The 17249-nt window shown below is 45.5% G+C and overlaps 1 protein-coding gene across 2 annotated transcripts in view; it reads right to left on the reverse strand.

Moving 5' to 3' along the window:
• Positions 1 to 12196: 12196 nt before the first annotated feature.
• The window catches only part of NUP188 (nucleoporin 188), a 117637-nt gene continuing 112584 nt past the window's right edge, over positions 12197 to 17249 (reverse strand). For both annotated transcript variants that reach the window (XM_085855651.1, XM_085855650.1), the window contains exons 39-45: positions 16123 to 16272; positions 15944 to 16018; positions 15551 to 15838; positions 13595 to 13726; positions 13252 to 13319; positions 12949 to 13078; positions 12197 to 12841 (exon numbers count right to left, since the gene is read on the reverse strand). In XM_085855651.1, coding sequence (XP_085711777.1) covers positions 12614 to 12841; positions 12949 to 13078; positions 13252 to 13319; positions 13595 to 13726; positions 15551 to 15838; positions 15944 to 16018; positions 16123 to 16272 — 1071 coding nt within the window. In that variant the 3' untranslated portion in view covers positions 12197 to 12613. The remainder of the gene's footprint in view (positions 12842 to 12948; positions 13079 to 13251; positions 13320 to 13594; positions 13727 to 15550; positions 15839 to 15943; positions 16019 to 16122; positions 16273 to 17249) is intronic.

Raw genomic sequence — 17249 nt, forward strand, 5'->3', positions numbered from 1 at the left:
TATAGTTGGGGCCTGTGGCAAGTCAAGGCACGGTTTTGTGTTATAGTTGGGGCCTGTTGCAAGTCAAGGCACTGTTTAGTGTTATAGTTGGGGCCTGTTGCAAGTCAAGGCACTGTTTCGTGTTATAGTTGGGGCCTGTTGCAAGTCAAGGCACTGTTTCGTGTTATAGTTGGGGCCTGTTGCAAGTCAAGGCATGGTTTAGTGTTATAGTTGGGGCCTGTTGCAAGTCAAGGCACTGTTTCGTGTTATAGTTGGGGCCTGTTGCAAGTCAAGGTACTGTTTAGTGTTATAGTTGGGGCCTGTTGCAAGTCAAGGCACTGTTTCGTGTTATAGTTAGGGCCTGTGGCAAGTCAAGGCACGGTTTCGTGTTATAGTTGGGGCCTGTTGCAAGTCAAGGCACTGTTTAGTGTTATAGTTGGGGCCTGTTGCAAGTCAAGGCACTGTTTCGTGTTATAGTTGGGGCCTGTTGCAAGTCAAGGCACTGTTTGGTGTTATAGTTGGGGCTTGTTGCAAGTCAAGGCACTGTTTAGTGTTATAGTTGGGGCCTGTTGCAAGTCAAGGCATGGTTTCGTGTTATAGTTGGGGCCTGTTGCAAGTCAAGGCACTGTTTAGTGTTATAGTTGGGGCCTGTGGCAAGTCAAGGCACGGTTTCGTGTTATAGTTGGGGCCTGTTGCAAGTCAAGGCACTGTTTAGTGTTATAGTTGGGGCCTGTTGCAAGTCAAGGCACTGTTTCGTGTTATAGTTGGGGCCTGTTGCAAGTCAAGGCACTGTTTAGTGTTATAGTTGGGGCTTGTTGCAAGTCAAGGCACTGTTTAGTGTTATAGTTGGGGCCTGTTGCAAGTCAAGGCACTGTTTAGTGTTATAGTTGGGGCCTGTTGCAAGTCAAGGCACTGTTTCGTGTTATAGTTGGGGCCTGTTGCAAGTCAAGGCACTGTTTAGTGTTATAGTTGGGGCCTGTGGCAAGTCAAGGCACTGTTTAGTGTTATAGTTGGGGCCTGTTGCAAGTCAAGGCAATGTTTAGTGTTATAGTTGGGCCCTGTTGCAAGTCAAGGCACTGTTTAGTGTTATACTGGGGCCTATTGCAAGTCAAGGCACTGTTTCGTGTTATAGTTGGGGCCTGTTGCAAGTCAAGGCACTGTTTCGTGTTATAGTTGGGGCCTGTTGCAAGTCAAGGCACTGTTTCGTGTTATAGTTGGGGCCTGTGGCAAGTCAAGGCACGGTTTCGTGTTATAGTTGGGGCCTGTTGCAAGTCAAGGCACTGTTTCGTGTTATAGTTGGGGCCTGTTGCAAGTCAAGGCACTGTTTCGTGTTATAGTTGGGGCCTGTTGCAAGTCAAGGCACTGTTTCGTGTTATAGTTGGGGCCTGTGGCAAGTCAAGGCACGGTTTTGTGTTATAGTTGGGGCCTGTTGCAAGTCAAGGCACTGTTTAGTGTTATAGTTGGGGCCTGTTGCAAGTCAAGGCACTGTTTAGTGTTATAGTTGGGGCCTGTTGCAAGTCAAGGCACTGTTTCGTGTTATAGTTGGGGCCTGTTGCAAGTCAAGGCATGGTTTAGTGTTATAGTTGGGGCCTGTTGCAAGTCAAGGCACTGTTTCGTGTTATAGTTGGGGCCTGTTGCAAGTCAAGGTACTGTTTAGTGTTATAGTTGGGGCCTGTTGCAAGTCAAGGCACTGTTTCGTGTTATAGTTGGGGCCTGTGGCAAGTCAAGGCACGGTTTCGTGTTATAGTTGCGGCCTGTTGCAAGTCAAGGCACTGTTTAGTGTTATAGTTGGGGCCTGTTGCAAGTCAAGGCACTGTTTCGTGTTATAGTTGGGGCCTATTGCAAGTCAAGGCACTGTTTAGTGTTATAGTTGGGGCCTGTTGCAAGTCAAGGCACTGTTTAGTGTTATAGTTGGGGCTTGTTGCAAGTCAAGGCACTGTTTAGTGTTATAGTTGGGGCCTGTTGCAAGTCAAGGCACGGTTTCGTGTTATAGTTGGGGCCTGTTGCAAGTCAAGGCACTGTTTAGTGTTATAGTTGGGGCCTGTGGCAAGTCAAGGCACGGTTTCGTGTTATAGTTGGGGCCTGTGGCAAGTCAAGGCACGGTTTCGTGTTATAGTTGGGGCCTGTTGCAAGTCAAGGCACTGTTTAGTGTTATAGTTGGGGCCTGTTGCAAGTCAAGGCACTGTTTCGTGTTATAGTTGGGGCCTGTTGCAAGTCAAGGCACTGTTTAGTGTTATAGTTGGGGCTTGTTGCAAGTCAAGGCACTGTTTAGTGTTATAGTTGGGGCCTGTTGCAAGTCAAGGCACGGTTTCGTGTTATAGTTGGGGCCTGTTGCAAGTCAAGGCACTGTTTCGTGTTATAGTTGGGGCCTGTTGCAAGTCAAGGCACTGTTTAGTGTTATAGTTGGGGCTTGTTGCAAGTCAAGGCACTGTTTAGTGTTATAGTTGGGGCCTGTTGCAAGTCAAGGCACGGTTTCGTGTTATAGTTGGGGCCTGTTGCAAGTCAAGGCACTGTTTAGTGTTATAGTTGGGGCCTGTTGCAAGTCAAGGCACTGTTTCGTGTTATAGTTGGGGCCTGTTGCAAGTCAAGGCACTGTTTAGTGTTATAGTTGGGGCTTGTTGCAAGTCAAGGCACTGTTTAGTGTTATAGTTGGGGCCTGTTGCAAGTCAAGGCACGGTTTCGTGTTATAGTTGGGGCCTGTTGCAAGTCAAGGCACTGTTTAGTGTTATAGTTGGGGCCTGTTGCAAGTCAAGGCACTGTTTAGTGTTATACTGGGGCCTATTGCAAGTCAAGGCACTGTTTCGTGTTATAGTTGGGGCCTGTGGCAAGTCAAGGCACGGTTTCGTGTTATAGTTGGGGCCTGTTGCAAGTCAAGGCACTGTTTCGTGTTATAGTTGGGGCCTGTTGCAAGTCAAGGCACTGTTTCGTGTTATAGTTGGGGCCTGTTGCAAGTCAAGGCATGGTTTAGTGTTATAGTTGGGGCCTGTTGCAAGTCAAGGCACTGTTTAGTGTTATAGTTGGGGCCTGTTGCAAGTCAAGGCACTGTTTCGTGTTATAGTTGGGGCCTGTTGCAAGTCAAGGCACTGTTTCGTGTTATAGTTGGGGCCTGTTGCAAGTCAAGGCACTGTTTCGTGTTATAGTTGGGGCCTGTTGCAAGTCAAGGCACTGTTTCGTGTTATAGTTGGGGCCTGTGGCAAGTCAAGGCACGGTTTTGTGTTATAGTTGGGGCCTGTTGCAAGTCAAGGCACTGTTTAGTGTTATAGTTGGGGCCTGTTGCAAGTCAAGGCACTGTTTCGTGTTATAGTTGGGGCCTGTTGCAAGTCAAGGCACTGTTTCGTGTTATAGTTGGGGCCTGTTGCAAGTCAAGGCATGGTTTAGTGTTATAGTTGGGGCCTGTTGCAAGTCAAGGCACTGTTTCGTGTTATAGTTGGGGCCTGTTGCAAGTCAAGGTACTGTTTAGTGTTATAGTTGGGGCCTGTTGCAAGTCAAGGCACTGTTTCGTGTTATAGTTGGGGCCTGTGGCAAGTCAAGGCACGGTTTCGTGTTATAGTTGGGGCCTGTTGCAAGTCAAGGCACTGTTTAGTGTTATAGTTGGGGCCTGTTGCAAGTCAAGGCACTGTTTCGTGTTATAGTTGGGGCCTGTTGCAAGTCAAGGCACTGTTTAGTGTTATAGTTGGGGCTTGTTGCAAGTCAAGGCACTGTTTAGTGTTATAGTTGGGGCCTGTTGCAAGTCAAGGCACGGTTTCGTGTTATAGTTGGGGCATGTTGCAAGTCAAGGCACTGTTTAGTGTTATAGTTGGGGCCTGTGGCAAGTCAAGGCACGGTTTCGTGTTATAGTTGGGGCCTGTGGCAAGTCAAGGCACGGTTTCGTGTTATAGTTGGGGCCTGTTGCAAGTCAAGGCACTGTTTAGTGTTATAGTTGGGGCCTGTTGCAAGTCAAGGCACTGTTTCGTGTTATAGTTGGGGCCTGTTGCAAGTCAAGGCACTGTTTAGTGTTATAGTTGGGGCTTGTTGCAAGTCAAGGCACTGTTTAGTGTTATAGTTGGGGCCTGTTGCAAGTCAAGGCACGGTTTCTTGTTATAGTTGGGGCCTGTTGCAAGTCAAGGCACTGTTTAGTGTTATAGTTGGAGCCTGTGGCAAGTCAAGGCACTGTTTAGTGTTATAGTTGGGGCCTGTTGCAAGTCAAGGCACTGTTTCGTGTTATAGTTGGGGCCTGTTGCAAGTCAAGGCACTGTTTAGTGTTATAGTTGGGGCCTGTGGCAAGTCAAGGCACTGTTTAGTGTTATAGTTGGGGCCTGTTGCAAGTCAAGGCAATGTTTAGTGTTATAGTTGGGCCCTGTTGCAAGTCAAGGCACTGTTTAGTGTTATACTGGGGCCTATTGCAAGTCAAGGCACTGTTTCGTGTTATAGTTGGGGCCTGTTGCAAGTCAAGGCACTGTTTCGTGTTATAGTTGGGGCCTGTTGCAAGTCAAGGCACTGTTTCGTGTTATAGTTGGGGCCTGTGGCAAGTCAAGGCACGGTTTCGTGTTATAGTTGGGGCCTGTTGCAAGTCAAGGCACTGTTTAGTGTTATAGTTGGGGCCTGTTGCAAGTCAAGGCACTGTTTCGTGTTATAGTTGGGGCCTGTTGCAAGTCAAGGCACTGTTTCGTGTTATAGTTGGGGCCTGTTGCAAGTCAAGGCATGGTTTAGTGTTATAGTTGGGGCCTGTTGCAAGTCAAGGCACTGTTTAGTGTTATAGTTGGGGCCTGTTGCAAGTCAAGGCACTGTTTCGTGTTATAGTTGGGGCCTGTTGCAAGTCAAGGCACTGTTTCGTGTTATAGTTGGGGCCTGTTGCAAGTCAAGGCACTGTTTCGTGTTATAGTTGGGGCCTGTTGCAAGTCAAGGCACTGTTTCGTGTTATAGTTGGGGCCTGTGGCAAGTCAAGGCACGGTTTTGTGTTATAGTTGGGGCCTGTTGCAAGTCAAGGCACTGTTTAGTGTTATAGTTGGGGCCTGTTGCAAGTCAAGGCACTGTTTCGTGTTATAGTTGGGGCCTGTTGCAAGTCAAGGCACTGTTTCGTGTTATAGTTGGGGCCTGTTGCAAGTCAAGGCATGGTTTAGTGTTATAGTTGGGGCCTGTTGCAAGTCAAGGCACTGTTTCGTGTTATAGTTGGGGCCTGTTGCAAGTCAAGGTACTGTTTAGTGTTATAGTTGGGGCCTGTTGCAAGTCAAGGCACTGTTTCGTGTTATAGTTGGGGCCTGTGGCAAGTCAAGGCACGGTTTCGTGTTATAGTTGGGGCCTGTTGCAAGTCAAGGCACTGTTTATTGTTATAGTTGGGGCCTGTTGCAAGTCAAGGCACTGTTTCGTGTTATAGTTGGGGCCTGTTGCAAGTCAAGGCACTGTTTGGTGTTATAGTTGGGGCTTGTTGCAAGTCAAGGCACTGTTTAGTGTTATAGTTGGGGCCTGTTGCAAGTCAAGGCACGGTTTCGTGTTATAGTTGGGGCCTGTTGCAAGTCAAGGCACTGTTTAGTGTTATAGTTGGGGCCTGTGGCAAGTCAAGGCACGGTTTCGTGTTATAGTTGGGGCCTGTGGCAAGTCAAGGCACGGTTTCGTGTTATAGTTGGGGCCTGTTGCAAGTCAAGGCACTGTTTAGTGTTATAGTTGGGGCCTGTTGCAAGTCAAGGCACTGTTTCGTGTTATAGTTGGGGCCTGTTGCAAGTCAAGGCACTGTTTAGTGTTATAGTTGGGGCTTGTTGCAAGTCAAGGCACTGTTTAGTGTTATAGTTGGGGCCTGTTGCAAGTCAAGGCACTGTTTAGTGTTATAGTTGGGGCCTGTTGCAAGTCAAGGCACTGTTTCGTGTTATAGTTGGGGCCTGTTGCAAGTCAAGGCACTGTTTAGTGTTATAGTTGGGGCCTGTGGCAAGTCAAGGCACTGTTTAGTGTTATAGTTGGGGCCTGTTGCAAGTCAAGGCAATGTTTAGTGTTATAGTTGGGCCCTGTTGCAAGTCAAGGCACTGTTTAGTGTTATACTGGGGCCTATTGCAAGTCAAGGCACTGTTTCGTGTTATAGTTGGGGCCTGTTGCAAGTCAAGGCACTGTTTCGTGTTATAGTTGGGGCCTGTTGCAAGTCAAGGCACTGTTTCGTGTTATAGTTGGGGCCTGTGGCAAGTCAAGGCACGGTTTCGTGTTATAGTTGGGGCCTGTTGCAAGTCAAGGCACTGTTTAGTGTTATAGTTGGGGCCTGTTGCAAGTCAAGGCACTGTTTCGTGTTATAGTTGGGGCCTGTTGCAAGTCAAGGCACTGTTTCGTGTTATAGTTGGGGCCTGTTGCAAGTCAAGGCATGGTTTAGTGTTATAGTTGGGGCCTGTTGCAAGTCAAGGCACTGTTTCGTGTTATAGTTGGGGCCTGTTGCAAGTCAAGGCACTGTTTCGTGTTATAGTTGGGGCCTGTGGCAAGTCAAGGCACGGTTTTGTGTTATAGTTGGGGCCTGTTGCAAGTCAAGGCACTGTTTAGTGTTATAGTTGGGGCCTGTTGCAAGTCAAGGCACTGTTTCGTGTTATAGTTGGGGCCTGTTGCAAGTCAAGGCACTGTTTCGTGTTATAGTTGGGGCCTGTTGCAAGTCAAGGCATGGTTTAGTGTTATAGTTGGGGCCTGTTGCAAGTCAAGGCACTGTTTCGTGTTATAGTTGGGGCCTGTTGCAAGTCAAGGTACTGTTTAGTGTTATAGTTGGGGCCTGTTGCAAGTCAAGGCACTGTTTCGTGTTATAGTTGGGGCCTGTGGCAAGTCAAGGCACGGTTTCGTGTTATAGTTGGGGCCTGTTGCAAGTCAAGGCACTGTTTAGTGTTATAGTTGGGGCCTGTTGCAAGTCAAGGCACTGTTTCGTGTTATAGTTGGGGCCTGTTGCAAGTCAAGGCACTGTTTGGTGTTATAGTTGGGGCTTGTTGCAAGTCAAGGCACTGTTTAGTGTTATAGTTGGGGCCTGTTGCAAGTCAAGGCACGGTTTCGTGTTATAGTTGGGGCCTGTTGCAAGTCAAGGCACTGTTTAGTGTTATAGTTGGGGCCTGTGGCAAGTCAAGGCACGGTTTCGTGTTATAGTTGGGGCCTGTGGCAAGTCAAGGCACGGTTTCGTGTTATAGTTGGGGCCTGTTGCAAGTCAAGGCACTGTTTAGTGTTATAGTTGGGGCCTGTTGCAAGTCAAGGCACTGTTTCGTGTTATAGTTGGGGCCTGTTGCAAGTCAAGGCACTGTTTAGTGTTATAGTTGGGGCTTGTTGCAAGTCAAGGCACTGTTTAGTGTTATAGTTGGGGCCTGTTGCAAGTCAAGGCACGGTTTCGTGTTATAGTTGGGGCCTGTTGCAAGTCAAGGCACTGTTTAGTGTTATAGTTGGAGCCTGTGGCAAGTCAAGGCACTGTTTAGTGTTATAGTTGGGGCCTGTTGCAAGTCAAGGCACTGTTTCGTGTTATAGTTGGGGCCTGTTGCAAGTCAAGGCACTGTTTAGTGTTATAGTTGGGGCCTGTGGCAAGTCAAGGCACTGTTTAGTGTTATCGTTGCGGCCTGTGGCAAGTCAAGGCACTGTTTAGTGTTATAGTTGGGGCCTGTGGGAAGTCAAGGCACTGTTTAGTGTTATAGTTGGGGCCTGTGGCAAGTCAAGGCACTATTTAGTGTTATAGTTGGGGCCTGTGGCAAGTCAAGGCACTGTTTAGTGTTATAGTTGGGGCCTGTGGCAAGTCAAGGCACTGTTTCGTGTTGAGCAGGCCAAAAACAATGACAAACAAGCTGAATACCATGAATGACCCCAACGTTGAATGAAAGCTGATTACTAAATGATGTTGATACTTGGGCAGCCGATTACCAGAGAATCAATCAATTTGACTTGAACACTTAAAGAGCAGGTTTTGGGTCGCTGATGACTTCGTGTGATTCGAAGGTTGTAATCACATTAATTATCGTTGGGTATTTATTTTCTTACATTTGAAACTCAAAATATGCTAAAATTAACATTTAATGCAAAACTTTTGTCAGTGATCGAAAAAGCAGTCTGGAAGTTACCGAAGATGCTATGACGTCACGTTCTCCGAAAACTTCGTAAACATTCGGAAACAGCGTGTAAACAATGGCGCGATGCGAATCAGAGAGTGATTGCAGCGGCGATGAAATTGAGCGTTTTCATTCCGATATTGGCGAGGACGAGTCGGAGGATGATGGGAATTTATACTATGGAGTTTCTGGCCCTGAGACATATAAATTTGAGCCACTTGCAAGTGCCAGCAAACGGCCTATTTCGTGTACAAGTGGCAGGACTGACTGTCCGGCAGGTCACACTGACAGACTCCACCAGACAGATTGATTTGTAGATTTTCATTTTCTTGTTCGATGCATAAAATAATGTAAAGTTTGATTCGTCTGTGACTTGATATAATAATTTTTTTTAAACCTCTCGTAGCCGGGTGTTGGCTCAGTGGTTAGGGTGGCGGCTTGGGATCCTCGGGGATCCGAAGGTCCTGAGTTCAAGCCCTGTCGGCCGCTGAATTAATACACCAGGAGGTTGACTCAGCCTGTCATCCTTCCGAGGTCGGCAAAATGAGTACCAATTCCAGTGTGTGTACTGGTAGAAGGGCACTGCATCAGCGACACAGTCGTGCTTCAAGAAATGATAGCTACCCCAGCAGCTAAGCTGCCATACCACCACCAACCCTCGAGTCACTCTTTTTCTTCTTCTTTCGGCTGCTCCCGTTAGGGATCGCCACAGCGGATCATCCGACATGATCCGCATACTGATATGGCACAGGTTTTACGCCGGATGCCCTTCCTGACGCAACCCTGGTCGCCTCTTACGACACAGGGATAAGGATTGGGTTTCGCCATGATTCCGGGCTGCCCTACACCCTCTCATAGCACGGCCCAGTGCAGAGCTCCCGGCCTCAAGCGATCCTCCAACCCAAGTCTCCGAGCAGTCGGATTACAGGCGCACGCCACTACGCCTGGTATCGACCCTCTAGTCACTCAAGTCAGAAATATAATGAATCAATAATGGACCCGAATCTAATGGAACCTTGGTGTTGAAGTCTTTCTGACAGCTGAGCTTGACCCCAGCGAAAGTAATGATGGCGTGGCCGATGGGGAAGAGATTCTCAGCCACGTTCACCATTACGGGTTACAACGTATGGACTTCAGGAGAGTGATGACTTACTCTATTCTAATAATTTATCGATTTCTTATGTGCATTTATACATAAACACAATGCCCCAATCCTTGAGAGGTGACACAGTATGAGAAGATGAAGCAGGAGCCAGCTGAGGAGAAGGCTGAATGGTGAGCACAGCGTCACACTTGTTTTGAAACCGAGCTCATTCATTGCATTGCCTTCATAATCCTCAGCTGTGAAATGGTCACCACACATGACAAGTCGATCCAAAGGGTCCTCTTTACCCTTTTCTTTGGGGAAAAATTCGCCCGTTTTGTTTGTACAAATCTTATCCACTGCAGGTGAATGTTTGATTCTTTCGGGAATCGGTGGGAGCGATTACCCGTTTTCGCCAAACATGACAACACACGTACGAGGCATGACGTACAAATATCCAAATAACTTTGTTCCACAATAATTCAAAATAAAAAAGGATAATATAGACAGTTGCAAGCTCAAAATAAGCGAAAGAACGGCCCACTGAACTGGACACTTCTTCAATGAGCGCCACTTTGTTTTGGAGAACGTGACATCACCATCCATATATGGGCATGCGGCTGTTTTTTTTCAACGACCTCGAGAAATAACAACTTCGGAGTTAAATTTCATTAACTTTCCCAATAGTTAAGCAACCACAATCGTTTGCATCGAACTATTTAATGCACATATAATCATATTGATAAATTTTCAGAACATGTTTGGTGACCTGCAACCTGCTCTTTAATGTAGATAAGACTGTCGCTACACCAGAAGGTCCCAAAAGTGAAAACAGAAATCGAATGGAACTTAAGATAGTCTCGTGAGACGGCATGAAAAGCGATGGAAGCCAATGGAAGCCTCCCCTCGGTGCAATGCATTGCACACAGACAGAGGATACAAAACATTCAAATTTCACAAATCTTGATGCAACCGAGTGTGAATCAACCATAGCGACTGCGAAAAGTGAAAACAGAATTTAAATTGAACTTAAAAAACCCTCCGATTGGCAGAGTCAAACGTCGGGGTAATTAATACCCATTAACGCATGCAATGATATCACTGAGGAAAATGACAAAACATTTTGAAAGCTTTAATGTTAATAAACTGTTGCTGCCTGTTCCACCTCCAGGCATTGTTGAGCGGGCTAAATAAAATGGGAATCAAGTCCCCAACCAGGTAACCCAGGAAACCATAAGTCCCCATTCCGAGCGAGGTGGCCGAGGATGCTCCTGATAAAGGATATAATTAAATAATGACGTTAATTATCTTCAAAAGGGATGTTTTAATGAACCCAAACGTACAATTTTCACTCTTGCACTTCCTTGGAGTTCCCTCAGTATGCATGCAAAGATTCAGGCTGCAAGGTTTCATGGTTTTGGAGTCATGGACAGACACACACACACATTATATATTATAGAAGATAATTTACATCAATGATTTGGACAATGGGGTGAAGTCAAATTTACAAATTTACAGATGACACAAAGCTTGGAGGTGAGGTGGACACCAGAGGAAGTGAACAGATACAGGAAAGTTTTGATACTTACACAGATTGGGCAGAAGACTAGCAGATGGAGTTTCACCTGAGCAAGTGTAAGGTGTTGGGCATTGGAAAGAACAATGAAAATAGAGATTACAGGATGTAAGGGGTTTCCACTTTTTAAACACACACCATGTTCAGGTGTTTTGAGCAGCTTAGTTGGTCCTTCCACAGCATAGCATTATAATTACAAAATAAATAACAAAAACAATGATAACATTGATTATTATTAGTATTGATATATGCTGTTACAAAGTATCATTTAGCAATAACAACAAGGAATGTATATAATCTCTGCCCTGGCCCAAGCACATCTGGGATGGGTGAAAGGCAAGTCAATACTCAAGCAGTACGGCATGCAGGTATGCGACCAAGGCTGTGAAGACCAATGAAGATTTGGTCCATCGGTTCAACGAGCCCACTAGTAGTAGAGAAAAGTATGAAATGCACGTTTTAATAACAACACAAGTACATATAAAAGGAGTAATTTCTCTGAACATTTCATTGGTTGAAGTATTGTTTCAAACCCGACTACGGCAGCCGTTTTTTGCTGATGTAATGAAGCACCACTCTGAATCGCTTGCTGCGTTCACCGAGTGGCTGGCAAGGTGGCCGATACGGAATGACTGGATCGCAAAGCAATAGCAAGCTGCTTGCTATTGGAGCACACCTCAGGTAGACACTTTCGGTTTACCTTTGTTTAAATCCCGAGGTGAGCACAGCATAAAGGAGTCATGTCAATGAAATGTACAATTGTGGAGGAGTTTTCGATCACTACTTCGAAAACACAATCCCACAACCCTCCGGTCTCCTGTCCTTTTCTCAATTTAGCACACCCAGTGCGGATAGAAGACTTCATGTGAATCGAGTAAAGGGCTTGTGTTTTGAAATATCAGTTTAACGTCATCATAACTTCTCATCGATAATCACAATCACTTAATTAATCGATCGATAGACATTTTCAAAGATAAAATGTATACATTTGAAGAGCACATGATTGGTCAGGTTCCCATCTGAGAACTCAGCACATAATGCAGGGAATTTGGATTTCGCTCATGAATTTACTAATAGGCAACGGATAAACACATGGTCGGGATGGGATTTGAACCGAGCTCGGTTCCTTGGATAGTGAGCCAAGGGTTCAAGTGAGACAACTCAACAGGTCAACCCAGGGCCTGACGAAGAAAAGTACAAGCTCCTCTGAGTTTACACACCAGAAAGCCTGGTGCTCTGTTTGCTGTTTTCAGTGAAAAAAACAGAAGGATAACTTGTAGCAACATGTGAACCACTCCCACTCAATACCCTAACAGCTCAACATATGCACCAGCCTAAACACCCGTTTTTAGTGTTGGAAAAGAAAAAAAAAAAAAAAACCAAAAACCACCTTCCAGGCCGAATACTGTAGAAGCTTCTGACATTTCACTTTTGGTATCCCAAGGTTCAACATTTGAAGCCATCACAGCTTCTCAGCATTCAACATCACCTTCTCACCCCAAAATGAGGGGAAGAAAAACACACAATATTACTTTAATAAAATGAAGGTCAAAAGAGTCATATGAACTTTATTGCCAGATTGGCATGCCATTGTAACACTCACCCAAAAATAAAAATAAGAAAAAGGATTAAATTGCAAAAGTTCAAACAAATATGGATTGATGAATACGCTCACAGTCCTGTCTGGTCGAATGAATGTGAGAAATGATGGCGCCACTTCCAACATACAGTCCTGAGTATGGCAGCTTCCGGTCCACATTGGAAACCGAGTTTACATTACACGTTAAGGCTGAAGTTCAATTCCAAATGTTTGATACCGGCTCGAGAAAAGAAAAAGAAAACAAACCGATCTCAACACAAACCTGGCTTTGAACCAGGCAGACAATCCTTCTTCAGAAAAAACAAGGTCATTTCAGATTACAGTCAGACTCTCTCACTCGACTCCAAATCGGCCTTCTTTTAGCACAACACTCGGCAGATGAGCAGCTTCAGCAGCAATGGGAATGTCGAATCGTGGACACCTTGTGGTCCGGGCAGGCTAAGAGGACGGCCCAACCGTGACTCGCTAAGTGGGGACGGACAAGGCAGGGAAGGGGATGTGGAGGAAGGCGATGACTGGAACTGTTTTGCTGGAGAAACTGGGCTTCCTCTTCGTGCCTGACGTAAAGCACTAGATTGTAAGGATTCCTATTGGGAGGATTGGAGTGGTAGGAAAGTAAAAAGAGTGTGTAACCGATGATGCACAAGGCGAACTTAAAATATAGCAAAGAGATCCAGAAAACAGAGCACCTCACCAGCTCAGCTCCGAGTTCCCGCTTAAGGCGTTGTTTGTCCCGCAGTGGGAAACTGGGGTCTTTGAAGACTCGGAGGGCCTGTGAGGCAAGCAAGCAAAGGCCAGCCTCAGCCACGAACCCCAGCACCGGCCTTGTGTGCACGGAGACACACGTACACGCACACGCACAGTTCCACTCAGCATGAGTTACATAAATAAATGAATCAAACTCATAGCAAACACCAAACAAAATTATTGGTGCACAGTGCACTTATGATCAATTCCTTTAGGACACTGTCCAACGTTGAGTCTGCATCACACATACTTCAAATCTCGGAGTTGGTCCATGTTCATAGAATAACTGGAGCCTGAACTGTCCCTCCTTCCATCGGCCTGGGGAATGAAAGAAGCAAAAGATGCTCATGAGAAATTGCAAACTGCATTCAATCCGGTCACATGACTCGTGTCCTCTCATGACTCATGTCTCATTCATGGCTGCCCTAACTGTGGTGCGACCCACTTACTGACTCATCACTTATTAACCAATTCCCAAACAAAACGTTTAAACTTTGGCCATCAACCCACGCACATCAAGGGGTGGCACTTCCCCAGCCTGATCCAGTCCCTGCATCTCGATACACCCCTGCCTTCCATGACCCATTACGCACCTCAGCGAGCAAGGAATGTGCGAGGCTGACCGCAGTCAGCAAGGTCCCTAAAGAGGGTGCCCCATCCCTCTCAAATGGGGGAGAGGACAACGTAAGTGTGAACAGCAGTTCAAACTCCCACACCTCCAGTGCCTACAAAAACACACACATGATGTAAGTAACATATTACGGTTTAATCATTTGATATCTTCAAGTAATGTTTTAAAAACAAAATACATTTATTGTTGTCCAAGTACTGCAATGGGTTCTAATAATATAATGGGGGAAATTTAAATACAAAGAAAAACAAGAAAAAGAGCAATCAGAGATTTCAGATCCTCGGCAGGACTTGTTTTGTGTGGTGTTTGTGTACTGGTGTGTTATGTAATTAATAAGAGACATAACTAGAACTGAGACTTTATAACTGCTGGCAGTGATGACCGGGTACCAAGACATCCCGCTTTGATCGGACACCTGACCCTGACCCACGACGTTTATTATTCTTCAAATAAATTCAAAATGGGATTAAAATAAATTCAATTCAAATCAAATGGATACAGTCCTGCATTGGAGTAATCAGGAGGAACCTGGACAGCATTCCAGTTTCAGCTGCTACTCTTCTACCCTCAAACTCATCCAGGCACAGCCAAGTGAGCCCATAATCAGAAAAAAAAATAAACAAAGAAAAAAAACCCAGATCCAAAAAATTAAATAATTCGGGCTGCTCCACCATGTGTCCGATCAGGTTGAAAGTTAAAACATGTATTCCCCACCACTACTAGATCATAATTGTGACGTTTCATGTCGATTGATGAAGCGGTTCAAGTAATAATTTTAAAAAAAGGTTTTTGCTCAATCCAATATGGCTGCCAGACCATGTGACATCAATAATTATTTGTGAATACACTGGTATCGCCAAGGCTTGGGGAACATTTGTGTGAAGTTTCTCCTCGATCTGTCCAGCCGTTCTGGAGATTTTTTTTTTTAATACGTTTTCAGGTCAATCCAATATGACTGCCAAACCAGGTGACCTATGATGTGATAAGTGTGAACATTTCGTTCCTCATGTATCGGCAGTCATACATGTAAAGTTTCACCTCGATCTGTTCAGCCACTTCAGAGAAGATTTTTGAAGGTTAAAAAAACAGAAAAGAAAAAAAAGGCCCCCGAATCACGTGACAGATGACATCAATTTTTGTTTCTGTGGCCCAATTTATCCCTAGATGACCCTCAAAAATTTTCATACTGATCGGATGTAGCGTTCTACGTATGCAATGTCATAATGAAGGCACCTATGATGTCATTATATATATATATATATATATATATATATATATATATATATATATATATATATATATATATATATATATATATATATCACTTATTCCCACGAAGAGTACTTGCCATGTGCCAAGTTTCAATTTTTTTCCTTGGTGCAGTTTTCGAGACAGATGTCCAAAGTTTTTACATTTTTCCAACATGGCTGTCACACCACGTGACCCATCCATCCCTCCATTGGGACCATACTCTGTGCAAAGCGTTGGTGCTGCCTAAGCAGTCTCCTTAGCTATTGGACACAACCCTGGACGGGTCGCCACTCCGACACAGTATACCAGCATGCTGGCACTCATTTTGCCGACCTCGGAAGGATGACAGGCAGAGTTAACCCCACCTGGTATGAATTCAACAGCTGAGCGGGATTTGAACTCAGGACGCTTGTATCGCAAGCCCGCCACCCTAACCATGAAGCCAACACCAGGCATACGTGATGTATGACGTCATAATTTTCATTAAAACATTCTATACGAGTAGTCGACCCGATGGTGAAAACTTTGTCTCAATCCGATAAGCGGTTGTGGAGGAAAACACTCATGTTCTGTGTGGACAAACTGACATGCAAACAAACGGACCCAGATGCAATGCCCTCTCCTTTGGCGAGGGCAATAAAACACCACTGAATGCCACTGCCCTCACCGTATCAAGAAGCAGCTGGGAGATGTCTGGACTGAAGGATCTTAAGGTCCCTAAAGACCAGGCCAAGACTCTGACCAAGCTGGACTGGACTTTTGCAAGCCCTTTTGCATCTTGCTCACACTCTTTTCCCAGCCTTCCAGCTTGTTCCCTTTCTCTGCCACGACCATGCTCCTTCTCCTTACTTGACCCGACACTGACTCGCATCTTCTCCAGTTCACCTGCTCTTCTCCCCTCTGCAGCCCTAACCACGTACAAACCCCCAGCTGACACCACTCCTTTTCTTGGCGCCTGTGGGAGGAGAGGTGGGAATGGAATGAAATCATAACATCCACTCACCGTGAAGAACAAAGATGAAGAGAAGAAAGTGATAAAAACAAGAGTTTGTATCATTACCTGGAGGTAGTGCTGCAAAAGTTCTGGGCGGTGTAGTAGAGAAGTGCACGTTTGGCACAGGTAACACAGACTCATCTGGTTGTGAAGGAAAATAAATCGGAGAGCAAACGCACACGACTGAGTTCAAAACAACGATTCCACAAGAGTGCAAATGGAACCGATTTGAGGAAGAACAGTACCTGAACACTGGATAGGAGTTGCGGCAGGTGGAAGCGCCAATCATGTGAGTAACAAGACACGAGCTGGAGGAACGCCACGGTTTGCTCAGTCTCCACTAAGGCAGCTGAGAGCGCCGGAGGGAACGGTGCAGAGCGAACGGCTTTCAGACACTGTGCAACACAATGTATGATGGACAATGCATTCACGTTGGGGTTCATCCGTGAAGAATATTTATTATTTAAAAAGAAGAGAAAAAAAACGAATTTCAACCTTGGGTGGGGTTGCTGCATCAGTAAACAAATTCATTAAGTTATTAAATTATTTTTAGAAACCAGTATCAAGGGCCGTGGAAAGGCAAAGCAGTTGAGAGCCAAATGATATCCACTGATGAATGGAATGGTACGAAACATTGACTTGAGATGAACAGATGTACAAGATTAGTGAGAATAGTAAAAAATAAAATAAAATAGGGGCAATACCCCTGGGCGCTCACCTGGCTTAATAATGAGACCGATGAGGAAGTCAATATGGGACGGAATCAGCAAAATGGTCAATGAACGAATGTTATAGCAAATACCTATTTAGGGGGAAACCCCCATCAATCCATCCGTTGGGACTCTGTGCAGAGCATTGATGCTGCTTAAACAGTCTCCTTGGCTATCGGACACAACCCTGCACAGGTCGCCACTCCGACACAGGATACCAGCATGCTGGCACTCATATTGCTAACCTCGGAAGGATGACAGGCAGAGTTAACCCCACCTGGTATTAATTCAACCCTCCCTCCCCACAATAAACCCCCTAAAAATCCAGTTATTTAAATAGCATGAACAAACTTTGGTACATCACAGGTGATGAAGGTTTTGGGCAAGTTTCATGAAAATTGTGTGTGTAGCTTCAGAGAAGAAATACATATTTCGGGGGGCAACCCCCGTAGACCCTCTTGGGGCCTGGTATTTTTTATGCCATGATCAGACTTTGATATATACAGGGTAAAGTTTCATTAAAATTGTATGTGCGGTTTCAGAGAAGTTGCAAGTATTTGTGGAAGGCCGGTGGGCCAGACGACGTGCCATCCCATGAGCTCACCGGAACTACGTTCCAGGTGCGCTAACGAGAGCGAAGTCGATGGTGCGCCATCACAAAT

Source organism: Eptatretus burgeri, chromosome 14 (assembly GCF_056783735.1).
Source record: "Eptatretus burgeri isolate ZD-2024b chromosome 14, Ebu_testis_v1, whole genome shotgun sequence".
Classification (NCBI taxonomy): Eukaryota; Metazoa; Chordata; class Myxini; order Myxiniformes; family Myxinidae; genus Eptatretus; species Eptatretus burgeri.